Source organism: Phaseolus vulgaris, chromosome 1 (genome assembly GCF_000499845.2).
Source record: "Phaseolus vulgaris cultivar G19833 chromosome 1, P. vulgaris v2.0, whole genome shotgun sequence".
NCBI lineage: Eukaryota > Viridiplantae > Streptophyta > Magnoliopsida > Fabales > Fabaceae > Phaseolus > Phaseolus vulgaris.
The window spans coordinates 39712205-39726708 of record NC_023759.2 but is presented as its reverse complement, the minus strand read 5'-3'; the positions used below and the strand labels follow the sequence as shown (position 1 = coordinate 39726708).

The window sequence follows — 14504 nt, the reverse complement described above, 5'->3', positions numbered from 1 at the left end:
CATACCTAAGCCGGCGGTCACCGGGTTTGAGATGAAGTTGCCAGATGTGAGCCCAAGCGACCAAGTGATTAGAGATCGCCGAAACAAGGACATCGCTGAAGATGAAGTCAGATAGTTATTTCCTAGCTGGCCAGAGGATGAGCTCGGGAGACAGCTTACCTGAACATACACGGTGAAACAGGTAGAGTAGATCATGAAGGCGGCCGGCGAGACCACAGGGAAGGTGTGTGTGAAGGCACCCGAACTCGCCACGCAGAAGGGATCACGCTCCAAGGCAGCTATGCACTGAGTTGTGTCACGCATAAGTAACTTAGCCAAAAAACCTGAAGAGTAAGAAGAGGCGCCCAAGTCAAGGATACTCCAGATGGTGACACGTGTACAGCTAGATGCGAGCCACGTGCCCAGATGCGTAACTGTCTGGAGAGAGAAAGTGCCCAGGTATATAAGAGATTCTAACGAACTTCTGAGGTACGCACGTTCAAATTACTTCTTTACGCTTGCGAGTTTTGAGTACGCTGAGAGAGAACTTTTGCACGGTTCCTTAGAGTTCTTGAGTTTTCTCTTAGTATTTGGTGGTTCAATCGCTGACTTGGGCGTCGGAGCGTGATCGGCCGCAGCGGCGCCGTTCTGTCTTTGTAGGTTCTTGAGGCGAATCACGGCGAAGGACGGAGGCTAACACGGCGCAGAAGCCGATCCAGGTTTGACGAGGCAAGGCTCCAGCGTCTTGGTCAACAGGCAGGATCACATCCAAAAAAACTCAAGGAGAATAAACACTAAATAAGACAATATCTTTTTCTTACTCCAATATTGCTTCTTCCATCACCTTACTTCCCCAACTTGGGTCATAAGTCATTGTTACCTAACTCGACAACAACTAGTGTTTATCGTTATTTTATATATCCTAAATAATTGTATTATCTATCATATGTGGATTTCAAAGCCATGTGTTTTTTTGGCTAAATATTACAAGAACATACTGCGAGGAGAAATTAACTTTATCACTTTTCACTTTCACATTGAATTAATTATTATATGCATTTTAAAATAAAGGCCTTAATTTGAAATATTCCAAAATCATGAGAATTAAATATTAACAATTATAACTAAAATTAAAATTGTACATAAGATATTAGTAGATTAAAAGCTAAAACAAAATAAGGGAAGTTTTTTGAAGTATGAGCTCGTAACAAAGGAATTATATAAACCAACTACCATCAATCATAAAAAATATGCAAATACCGTTGAAATAATTATTATCCAAGAGTAGTTGTTGATATACTTATTATCCAATGTTATTTTGTCGAGTTTTTAAAATAAATTTTTAAAACTTTAGAAAACTTATTTGTAATGTAAAGTTACACTTTCAAAATTTTATAGAATTTAATTATAAAATATATTAAAACTATATAGTTTTTAATTATTTATTTATAAATAGATTTAATTATATTTATTAATTAAAATTTGAAATTTTTGGAGTGTTTTATTGATGTTTTACTATAAATCTTTGGAATTCAACGAAGGTTAAAAAAATATATGTTATTTTGCTGAGGTTTTAGAAAAATTCTTTGAAATTTAACAAAGGTTAAAAAAACTTCGTTATTTTACTGAGATTTTAGAGTAAATCTTTGGAATTTAACGAAGGTTAAAAAAACCTTCATTATTTTGCTGAGATTTTAGAATAAATCTTTGGAATTTAACGATGTTAAAAAAATCTTCGTTATTTTACTGAAGTTTAAAAATAAACCTTTAAAATTTAATGAAGGTTAAAAAAAGCTCTGTTATTTTGCTGAGGTTTTTTAATAACCTTTGGAACTTAATGAAGGTTAAAAAAACCTCCGTTAACTAAATCAATTTCTAGGATTATATCAACCTTGACTAAATAACCTTCCTTAAAACCTTTTTTTTTTCTTGTAGTGCATAGACCATAATCAATCCTAAGAATGATTTTTTAAATTTTTTCTTAAGATTCTAAAGACATTTTAATACATTATTCCACATAATTTAGACTTCAACAGAACAAATCAATATAATAAAATTTATTTCTAACAATTTCCTATTTTTAAATTATTTTAATCAAAAACCAAATATAAAGATCACTTCTTAGATCACTCTTTAAAATTTTAGATCTGAAGATTTGTGATTTCAGGATGTAAACTCAAGGATTATGATGAGATAAAATTACTAACATAAGATAGAAGATGACAACTCACTCATTTATAATTAAGAAAGAATATACATTTAATTCTATAATAGTGACACATAAGAAAGAAAATACATTTAATTATATAATAGTGACACATCCTAACATATATACAAATAAAAATCACCATAATAACATTAGAAACCATTGCTAACTTTAATCTTCTTGAAGAAAAGTTACCAAGTCAGCATAGACATTAATATTGTGTCTAAGAAAAGATTTTAAAAAAGTACAAATTATTTTAAAAAAAATATTATATCCTTTATGTTAAACTAAAACTTTTATATATAGCTTTTAAAATTGTCATTCCTTCCTTATTTTTCTAGTTTGAGCAAAATAAGTGTTAAAATAAATATTTGAACACTTTACTACACTAAATTCTTGATTTATCGAAAAAAATTATTGATAAATTTGTGTTTGTCCATAATTTCTTAATTATCGATAATTGACGGATTTTGTCGATAAATATAAAAGAAATATTATATTTTTAAGAGTCTGCCTCAACTTCACAATCACAATCATTTTTGTAAAGTAAAAAGGGTGGTTTGCTTTGATAAAATCCATGAGTAATTGACTGCGTCTACAACTAAGTACACTACTTGAAGAGGAAATACATTAGTTATGTGATTCTTTTACTTTCATAAGAAAAAAAAATTCCAAATCCAATCAAATATTCTACATAAATATACTTCATATTTTATACAAAGATAATCCTTCACAAATCTTAGATGACTTAGAGTAAATCTCCTTCCAATTTTCTGTAGTATCTCTCGCAACAAATTCCATTATGTGTTAAACTTAGAAAAAGATTGAAAACAAATTATATGAAAGATAAGTGAAAACAAAAATAGAAAGAATGATAATCTTGGGATAACCAACAATAAATTCAATGATGAATGAAATTAAGAGTCAAGTTTTAATTTTAACTTTTTGTGATAAATTAAAAAAATACTCACAAATAATATACAAATACGCATCACTCTTAATTGCACTATATGAAAATAAAATTAACTTATAAAAAATCATAAATTTAAATCTAAAATAACATAAATTTAATATTTTTTACTACTAATATAAGTATATGTAATTGTAAGTTTTTTTAAAATATATAAAATAAATTTATGATATATTTTAACAAACTAATAATTAATATATTTTCATTAATAATAAATAAATATTAATTTATAAATAGTTAATAAATTTTATACTAATTATTATATTCTTATTTTAATAAAAAAACAATTTTATTATATAATTTTTTAATAATTATTTATAATATATGTTCTTAATTAAAAATTAATGTAATAATTATTGTGATATTATTTTAGTTTTTCACTATTATATTATAAACCCTAATGACAAGAAAAAAAATCATAAATAATAAATAAATAATGATAAATTTTATATTTATCGCTAAAATTTTGTAAAAAAAGCTTATATTTGTTGTACCTAGTAATAATGCTTTCTAGTTTGATTCCAATAATATCTCCCAAACATATAATTTTAAAAAGTAATCTTACTTTTAAAACTGACAGGAGATTAATTATCAACATGATTTCACGAGCTTTTCATTAAGTATTCCGATAAAAAAAAAATAGCAAGTTCATAAATTCAAATTAATTTGTAAAAATATTCTAAATTTTCATAAAATTTATTTTAAAATCATACATAAATTACTTTTAATTATAAAAAAAATCTCATTGCATTTTTTTTCTGAAATATCGTAAAATAGTATGTCTAATCAGATTCTAATAAAATTTTCCTTAAATTTTGTAAATTTTGAAAAAGTTGTCGTTTTTGAAACTTTGATCAGTGAGAGGATGATGATTTTGTATGAAATTTAAGAAGGAATTGTTGCTGCTAGATTTAAGTTTGGAAAAGGAAAAAGGGAAGGTGGAAATTATGATATGTCTTAAACATTTTGGAGTTATGTTTGTGGGTGGGTTGAATTTTAAGACATACCAAATTCCATTCCACTATCGTATTATCTAATGGCAATAGAATTAGGTCAAACACTCACACAGAAGCTGAACCTTTCTGAATGAATCTTTCTTTCACTACTGCACTTTTTTCTTTTACCACTTTTATTTCTTACTTCAAAAAGTTTGCGGCCAACAAAGCTAATACGTGCACGTATCTCATTCTGTGTCCACTCCAGCATGCTCGTACATTTTTCGTACACATCTTAATACACACTGCATGCTTTTCTCCATCTTAATAAACACATCTTAGTGACTGACTTATCACAAAATAAAAATACTACACATTGCATGCTTTTACTTCCCTTTTCATAATGATCTTTGCCCTCTGTGAAGCATTCAAGGTGTTAATTGTAGTGATGCTACTGGCAAAGCAACATGCTGAAGATAGTTTTTCTTGGTGTCTTTGAGAAGAAAAGAAAGAGCACCTTTTGGTAGTGCTAAAGCCACTGGGTATGAAATCCCAATGGAGGGAGTAAAATGTTGTTAAAGAACTTTGAGAAATAAATCAGTGTATCCAGAAGATATTTTGGCCGATATGCAGTGCTATATCAAAACATGATAACATTTCTGTCAATGAACACCCTTTATGTTGACATGATAGTTACAGGTGAGGTTTTATCTTCTTTCTCTAACTTTTTCCTCTCTTTTTCTTTATCTTTTTCTTTCACTCTTAGCTTGCAAGCACATCTCCTCACTTGTTTGGATGATAATGAATACAAAATACCTCTTGTTTTTATTTTATCAAGAGAAATTATATTATATATAAAGTACTTATTTATTCAAACTCATATACATTTGTTCACTCAAAACATACAACAAAATCATAAAATAGAAAGCAATATTTAGATACCAAAATACCAAAATAATTAGTTGTAATAGTAACTAAATTAGAGAATATTTTAGAAACTAAAAAAAATTATTTTCAAATTAATTTCTATTATTATTAAATAGTTTCTAAATTGATATCTAATTAACAACCAAGATTTTAACTAACTAATTATTTAATTTCTAAATTTGGTAAAAAAACCTTAGTTACTAATTAGATATCAATTTAAAAATTATTTAATAATAATAAAAATTAATTTAGAAATTAATTTTCTTTTATTTTTAAAATATATTCTAATTTAATTACTATTACATCTTATTATTTTGATTTCTAAATAATTTTCTTGTAATCATAATTAATTATGAACATATGTACGGCTGAGGAAAGAAAAAAGCTCCCTTATCAAAATGCAATAAATTCATAAAATTGAATCAAACTTTTTTTTTCTAACCAAAGTTTAATATCTAATAAAATAATGTTAATATTAGAATTTTTACATTTTTCGGTAACAAGAAATATTATTATTTTCGAACCTAGATCCACTAACAACATTGAAGAAATTGTGATCACTATCAAGAAAATTTAGGGATTATAATAAGTTTTTTATTATTAATATACTACTGTTAATATATTAATATTATTATTAATATATTATTTTTAATATTATTATTACTTATTACTAGCCCAAAACGGAAACATTACTAGCCCAATTTTTAAATATTTTTAAAAGCGATTATAATAGAGAATTTTTTTTATATATAGATATATTACTACAAGAAAATCATGAAATAGAAACCAATTTCTAGAAACCAAAATAATTAGTTGCAATAGTAACTAAATTAGAGACCATTTTAGAAACTAAAAAGAAATTTGGTTTCTAAATTAGTTTCTATTATTTTTTATTATTGTTAAATAGTTTCAAAATTGGTATCTAATTAGCATTTTAGAGACTAAATCTATAAACTAAATAATTGGTATCTAAAACCTTAGTTGCTAATTAGATACCAATTTATAAACTATTTAACAATAATAAAAAATAATATAAACTAATTTAGAAACCAATTTTCTTTTAGTTTCTAAAATGTCTCTATTTTAGTTTTTATTGTAACTAATTATTTTGGTCTCTAAAAATTGGTTTCTATTTCATGATTTTTTTGTAGTGTATATTATTATTATTAATATTATTATTACTATTGTTAATATTATTATTGTAATTTTTATTAATTTCAGCAATATTAACATTATTATTATTATAATTACTCTTATTATTATAATTATAATTATTAATATTATTATACTTAAAATAATATTCTCAAATTTATTGATGGATTTATTATCGATATGACGTTTAATAAAAATTACTAACGAGTATTGAATCGCATGATCGAAGAATTTTATCGATAGATTTGTGTTCATCGATAATTAACGGACACTACCAACAAATATAATTTATCGGTAAAATCGTTCGAGAATAAAAAAATTATTTACAAATATAAATTCGTCACTATTTTTTTTTATGAATAAATCAATAAGTTTTTATAATGTAAAAATAAAATTTAAAATTAATATCATTAGTATCGGTCAATGGACATATCATAAATTAATATTAAAAATAAATTTTATTTTATATAAACTTAAACAGTTAATTAAATAAATTTTAAAATAAAAATATATTATTATTAACAGCATACACTAAACTATTTTAATTTAAAATTTTAATAAATTAACATCAATTAAGCTAACGTTAATTAGAATAATTCTTCAAAATTCTGTTAATGAATAGTGTATTTAGAATGTTGGACACAAATTTAATATCATTAACTAATTAAAGTTAATTTTTAATTTTTAACTCAGATTGCTAATTGATACTAAATATCTATTTTATTGTAATTGTAACTAAAATCATCCTAAACATAATTTTTATAACTAATTACTATTAAATTTATAGTATATGATGTAATAATTTTTATAGGATATTTTAATTTTATATATAGAGAGATCACCCGGGAAAATACAAAATCTGTCACTATATTTTACAATTATGAAATCGTTATTTTAATTTATATTTTTCATGTATTATTTAGGTGTTATAAAACATAAAATTTTAATAACATTAATGAATTGTTTTTTTATTGTTTTAAAAAATAGTGATAACTGTAGTTTAAGTGAAAATGTCCTAATAAATCATATTTTGACTATAAATAATACTTAACAAAAATATTGAAAATCCTATTCTTTTATAAAAATAATAAAATTTTCTCATTTAGGTTAATTAGTTACTATTTTCAATATATTACTCATAAGTAAAAATCTAATCATAGAAATTTGTATCAACCAAATTTCAAAAAGGTTTAATTACATTGAGAATTATATAATTAAATTAGATTCTAAAATGCATAATTCTCTTTATAGAATCATTAAGCTATATAATAAAATATTTTCATTATAAACCATTTTAATCACAAATAGGGAAAAAAGTTGCAGAAAATGTGATAAGCTCCCACATATGTTTAATTTGTAGGTAGTGTATTACAGGTCAATCCAAAAATGAATTAAGTGGGAGTGGGATGGCTTGAAGACTCGTCTCTGTAACTATAGTTGGTAACTTTATGGTCAACTAAACCAAAGATTCTGAATCAATAGAACAAGATAACTTTGATTAACTTAATCAAAATAACTATATATAGAATAACGTGTCAGAAGTAGACATGCGAGTCTTGTGGATGGATAAAAAACAACTTGGTTATATACATACTATAGAGGTTAGTTCATTGCATTTTTGCGAATTCCTCGTCATAGACATTCTTCACCTGAATGATGGTCGCCTAAAATATGATAATTGGTACGCACATTTGACAAACCACCAAGTTCACAAAACATGCAATCACAAATATTGAGACTTGTTGTGTCGGGTCATGCTCTTTCCATGACCAACATCTATTGCACTGCATTTCTTAGTGGGGATCATCTTAGGGCTAATTTTAGGTCATTGGATAAGTATATCTACTATACGGAACTCCGCACAATAAAAAGATAAGGGGGGCGTCACAAGGTCTTCAACAAACATTTTCATGCTTTCTTCATTCAAAAACATATTATCAAAAATTTCACATCCCCTATATAACTAAAAATATTTTATAATATATAAAAAAAATATAAAAAATTAAGTTAGAATTAAAGTTTACTTTTCTAATCTTGGTGTAAAGGAAGTTTAGAGATCTACATCGACTAAAAATAATAATACTTTATAATATATGAGTGTTTTTTTTATTGGCAATGACGATTAAATATAAAATGCGAACCACTTTAGGGGTAGTTCAACCCTTATACATAAAAAAACAATAGCAATAAAACAAAGTCAGAGACTAACTCAAAACCCAACCTAACACCCCTTATTACTAACATACAAGAAAACCTAACATCACATCAAACGACTAACCTCATACATTCCAAAGGTTCCAAACACCAACTGGAAAAGGGAAACGAAGCAGACCGAGATTTGCAGAAATTCAAGACCAAACTTTAGCTTACATTAAAGCACACACTACAAACGCGTCAGCCACTCCCTGTTGAAAATTATATAATTCCTGTGGTTCCAAATTTCTCCCACCACCCAAACCCAGATAGATCTCCACACATCATTAATCAGCTCAGAAGACTAACTCATCATGAACTGGACAAAGTTTGACAAAGGATCCTTGTGGTACACAAACGATACACCCATAAACTTCACCTTATAAACTGATTTTATAAGATTGAATAAGGTTTAAAGTTTCATTCCATATATATAATTGTATTTTTTCTTAATTATTAATTTTGAAAGTGTTATATGTGAACATAGTATAATAAAGCAATTTGATGTGTTCTTAAAGAACCATTGTCCACAAAGAGTACAACTAACTGGTGTGTGTTTGCAAACGTGTTCCACTATAAGGTCACTAAATAAGGACGTCCTACCAATTCCAAAGGAAGGCAAAGTGCATTAAAGATATGACAGACTTGTTTCATTTCATTCTCTTATAGTCATGTCTTGACTTCGGGTTCGACTTCCACTAACTTTCTACTTCACACAATTCAAGAGGGATAATCATACATTTTATGACATTTCCTAACATACCTTTTAGCCATAAAATCCACGAAGACTCAGATACAAAGGTTTAATCAAACTTTGATGGGGTAGATAAATAATTCATTATTTTCTACTAATAATATTCATAAATTTTCTTTACTCCAAAATTCATACCAATAACTAGTTTAATGTTTAATTAATATGTGATGGTCTTAATGAATATTTATTGAATCTCGAAAAAAAGTCTAAATTTATAGTAAAAAAATTATTAACAAAGAATAAAAAATATTTCAATTCATATATAAAAAAAAATTATATGATACATCATCAATAGACCAGCAAATAAAGAAAAATCATCCTAATCAAAGTTGACAAAGTACAGGTGTTTTGGGTAGGGGAAGATTGAGACGTCCCTGAATATTTCAATTAGTTATTATTTTATTTTATTTTAAATAATAATACCATTTTTAAAGATAGAATGTGAGAATTTCGATAAACAATAATTAATGTATCATAACTAGTTTAAAGATACAGAGGAAGTTTTTGTGGGGATGGGGAGCGGATGGGAGAAAAATTGCCTGGACCAGCTGGGAGAACATTTGTAAACCCAAAAAGGAGGGTGGTCTGGGAATAAGGAGAATCGAATTATTCAACAAGGCACTCTTGGCTAAATGGTTATGGAGAATGGAAACACCGGAAAAAGGACTTTGGAGGGAAGTGCTAGAGTCAAAGTATGGTTCGGGGAGGCAAAAAAAACCATCTACATGGTGGAAGGATCTAACAAAAGTCAGAATGTCAGACCAAGGAGACAACTGGTTTAATTCGAACATGATCTGGAAAGTTGGAGCAGGGGAGAAGGTCAAATTCTGGGAAGATGATTGGCTAGAGAACGGTCAACTCAAAGGAAGATATGAAAGATTATATAATAACTCAGAGCTGAAGGACAAGTCTATAAGCAGTTTTGGAACGTGGTCCACAGAAGGTTGGAAGTGGAATCTTAGTTGGAGAAGAGAATGGTTTGTGTGGGAAAAAACTATGGTAGAGGAATTCATGTCAATTATATCACAAGTGTTACTACACCAGGGTATAGAGGACAAAAGGTTATGGAACGACCCTCCATCATACTCTTTCTCTGTAAAATCAGCCTATGATAAGCTAGCAAATCACGGTTATGGGGTGGGTTTGGCGGTGTTTGAACGTCTTTGGGACTTAAAGGTCATGCCTTCAGCTCTGTTTTATGTGTGGAGGGCTTTCTCGAATAGGATAGCGACTAAACAGAATTTGTGGAGAAGGGGAGTTGCAAGGGGGGATACGTTATGCGTTCTATGCGGGAGGGAGGAGGAGACAACTTCCCACATACTCGTCTCATGTAAGGAATCAAATAAAGTATGGAATATGTGCTCGAGGTGGATGGGGATTAGTTCGGTGAATCATAATGAGCTGATTTGTCATTTTGAGCAATTCTCTTGCATATGCTTAAATCAAGAAGGCAATAGGTTATGGAAAAGCCTTTGGGTTTCAATTGTATGGTGTATATGGAAGCATAGAAACAGGGTCATTTTTAACCAAGCCAAAGTAGACGCAGAGGAGATCTTTACTATGGCACAAGTACAATGGTGTGGATGAAACATAAAGATAGGAAAGTTAACTTTTCTTTTTCAGATTGGATTTTATCACTGCTAACCAGCATTAATATGGTAACTAAGTAGGTTTAGTTTTGTTATAATTTGCGTTACTATCGTAGAACATAAATGTAATGCATGAAAGGTTGGGCTGTACCAATAATTCAGCTTGAATTATTCATATCCATGGTTATGGCTTTTTTTCTTGAACCACTTGAGAGGGGTAGAAGGGAGTGCTTCGTGATGCAGGTACACAAGGAGAGGAGCAGAGAATAACAGGCAGAAGAGGAGAGACATGTTGCCACAACTGTTAAAGCGAGGAACAAACTGCAGTTAAGATGTCGTGATGAAGGAGTCCAAAAAGATATCGAAGGGAGGAGTCGGGAGAGTGGTTCTTGGGCAACAAATGGCACCATTTGTTAGGAGGTCCTGCAGTCAGCAATGTAAGAGGAAGACAACAGGCGATGGAAGGGAAAGATGAGGAGGTTACGAAAAGGAAGCTTATAGCAAATTCAAGAGGTCCACGTCTTGCTTTGTTGGTAGGACACCACACACAAGAGGGGATCATTATTAATAAAAGGGAAGTCAATTTCTTAATGTAAACTCTAATGTATTTAAGAGCATTTTTCAAGTCTATGAAAATGGTGTTGTAGTTCTAGGTGGCACCATGTGTTGTTTGCTGGTATGATTCTAATTATGCAGGGTTATAGATGGGTTTGTGAGATGGCTCAACTTTCTTAAAAGGGAAGCCAATCTTTTGAATGTAATTTCTTGAATAGTTATGTGTAATCCAGCAAGTCAAATAGGAGGCTTGACTATGTAGGGTGTAGGTTGTATAAGGGTTGGGACACCCCTAAAGTGTCTCTTTTATTTTTTAATTTAATTAATTATTTGCTGGAAAAAAAAATTAATCATAACTTTAACAATAATCATCATTACTATCAGAAAACATTAACCTTAATTAACAAAAAAAAAACATAAGCCACATATGAGAATTGATGGAAGCTGAACATCCTGCATAAACAAATCTCAAAATGAATCTTATCAATTTATTTTAATGCATATGAAAATGTCTTGTAATGGTTTGAAGTAAAGATCAAATCGAACGTAAATTGTAGTTTACACCTAATTTGAAATTAATTATTAAATAATTTCCAAACTTCATTCTCTATAGAAATCCTAAAGGTTAAACTAAACACGCGCACTCAAATTTTGTAATGAGTAAGAACAAAAGGAATTATATGATTTAATTATGTTAGGTAAATTAATGAAAATATCTTGACATCTTTAGAATTTGACTCCCATCACCATCAGTCTCCTTAGTATAAATTGGCTCTCTGTCCAAATTGAAAGAGAATAAGTTATAAAATTCCTAGAGAGAAAAGGGAAGGGAATCCAGAGAGTAAAGACAAAATGGAATCAACTCATGTAATAGCCATTACAAATAGAGAAGAGGATAATATAAGGAAGGAGAATAAAATGTTCCAATTTCAACTTCCACCCATCATTTCCCAACTTGGGAAAAATGAAGTTCATTGTCTCTCCACCATTACTTCCAATCCCAGACACAAGCAGATGCATAGAGACCAAGACACCAGGAAGATTATCCACTGCATCAAAGTGGGAATCTCCTTGGTTTTGGTTTCACTCCTCTACCTCTTGAATCCTCTCTTTAAGCAAGTTGGAGAAAATGCAATGTGGGCTATCATGACAGTTGTTGTCATGTTTGAGTTCTCTGCAGGTACTTTCACCAACATTCAACTCTTACTCCTTGCAATGAATCTAATGTACATATATTTCACAAACATATCAGGAGCCACACTAGGAAAGGGCTTCAACCGTGGACTAGGAACTATTATAGGAGGAGGACTAGGTTGCTTAGTAGCACTTTTTGCTCAAAGCATTGGGATTCACAGGGTTGGCAACTCGATCATAATCGCTGTTTCTGTTTTTATATTCGGTAAGCTTTTCATAGTTATTCTCAAACAAACATTACTAACATTTTGTATCAAGTGCATAACTTTTGGTGTGGCATTATGTGTGTTAATTTCAGGATCATTTGCGACGTATCTTCGACTGATTCCAAGCATAAAGAAAAGATACGATTATGGAGTGATGATATTCATTCTGACTTTCAATCTAGTTGTGGTTTCTGGCGCACGTGTGAATGTTAAAGTGTGGGAATTAGCCCGCGAACGTCTCTTGAATATACTGATTGGCTTCATTGTGTGCGTTTGTGTAAGCTTGTTCGTCTTTCCTTTGTGGGCAAGTAATGAACTTCACGATTCCATCGTCTCCAGATTCCTTGACCTTGCCAATACAATTCAAGGTATATCTATCTATCTATATATATATATATATGTATGGCAATGGCATTTACTATATCTCGTCTTAATCATTTTTTGTACAAACATCACTATTGTTGTTTCATTTGAATTTGTTTACTTGGGAGAAGTGGTTGTGTTTTTAGTAATACTGTGTCATTGTAGGTTGTTTAGGCGAATGTACCAAAACCATTGATGAAAAGGAAAATCAACCCCGCTTTAGCTTCAACGTTTGCAATTCAGTGTTGAACTCCAAGTCAAAGGATGAATCATTGGTAGGTAGATTGTTATCTTTGTTGAAATTGAATGAAAAAAAAAAGTATAAAATAATAGTGTAAGGAATAATGAAGTTTATTTTTGTTTTTTCAGGCAAATTTCGCAAAATGGGAACCCTGGCATGGAAAATTTGGATTGTCCTACCCTTGGGGAAGGTACTTAAAGATTGGGGAGATTCTTCGAGAAATGGCAGCATTTATTCTTGCAACGGGTCGTTGCCTTGAAGCATCAAAAGAGGTAGGTTTACATTTTCTTTCTTTTTTAAGGTTCAAAGTTATGCGTATATTATTGCAATGAAATGAAATGAAATGAACTTTTTGTGTCAGCCCATGGCCACTTTGAGAGAATCAGAATGGGTCCATTTAGAAACATGCGAAGCACTTGAGTCAAAGGTTGCGTGCATTCTGCGAGAACTAGGAGACAGCATTAAGAAAATGATGAAATGTGATGCAGAGGGTTGCGTTTCGGAGCAGTTGAAAGCCGCCAGAGAAGATTTAAGCTTCATAATTTCCACCTCCAAAATGGCACAACTTGAGGATGCTCAAGTGCTAGCCATTGCTACCTTCGTGTTCTTGCTCATGGAACTCATAGGGAAGGTTGAGGAATTGGCCAAAGAGGTGGAGGAACTTGGAGATATCGCTGGTTTTCGCACCCCAATACCTGCATTTTCTTAGTACACTCCATCTTTCATTACAATTATTTATCTATCTATATATATATATATATATATATATATATATATATATATATATATATATATAAACCACTCCAAATTTTAGGTCATATATTATATGTTCCAAAGAAATACATAAATATGTATATAGAGTGTAGCATCCAATAATTATTGAAGTTAGAAGATATGCTAATAACCCATTTTCAAACACACTCTTTTAAAATGTTTGTTGTTGTTGGTTAATCTTAATAGCTTTCATATCTCATTAATTACTCTCTCCCAGTGAGTGCTACCCAGAAAAGAAAAAGGTATGAACAATCCTCATCAAGTTAGATAAAAAAACAAAATAATAATGTTTTAAATTAAAAAAAAAAGTTACATATAAATTCAAAACTGAATAGAGCAATTTTTTTAAATAAAAATATATCTATGTAGTTTTAGTCTTATAATAATATATTTACAATCCACATTTTTTATACAATCATTACAACTTCTAATACAATTATTTTAATATTTCAAGCAAAGGCATTTA

The 14504-nt window shown here is 29.5% G+C and overlaps 2 protein-coding genes across 3 annotated transcripts; both read left to right on the top strand.

Moving 5' to 3' along the window:
- Positions 1–9761: 9761 nt before the first annotated feature.
- Positions 9762–10703, top strand: LOC137816031 (uncharacterized). The gene has a single exon (XM_068619133.1). It carries the CDS (start codon positions 9762–9764, stop codon positions 10701–10703), a length of 942 nt encoding a protein of 313 aa, XP_068475234.1.
- Positions 10704–12088: 1385 nt separating this feature from the next.
- LOC137816182 (aluminum-activated malate transporter 13-like) lies at positions 12089–14024 on the top strand. 2 transcript variants are annotated; one of them, XM_068619265.1, is made up of 6 exons: positions 12089–12440; positions 12513–12659; positions 12753–13028; positions 13189–13298; positions 13393–13536; positions 13626–14024. In XM_068619265.1, exons 1-6 carry the CDS (start codon positions 12113–12115, stop codon positions 13971–13973), a joined length of 1353 nt encoding a protein of 450 aa, XP_068475366.1. In that variant the 5' UTR covers positions 12089–12112; the 3' UTR covers positions 13974–14024. The 2 variants fall into 2 exon arrangements, with proteins under 2 accessions (XP_068475366.1, XP_068475365.1); XM_068619264.1 differs by having other exon boundaries at positions 12089–12659.
- The last annotated feature ends 480 nt before the right edge of the window (positions 14025–14504 follow it).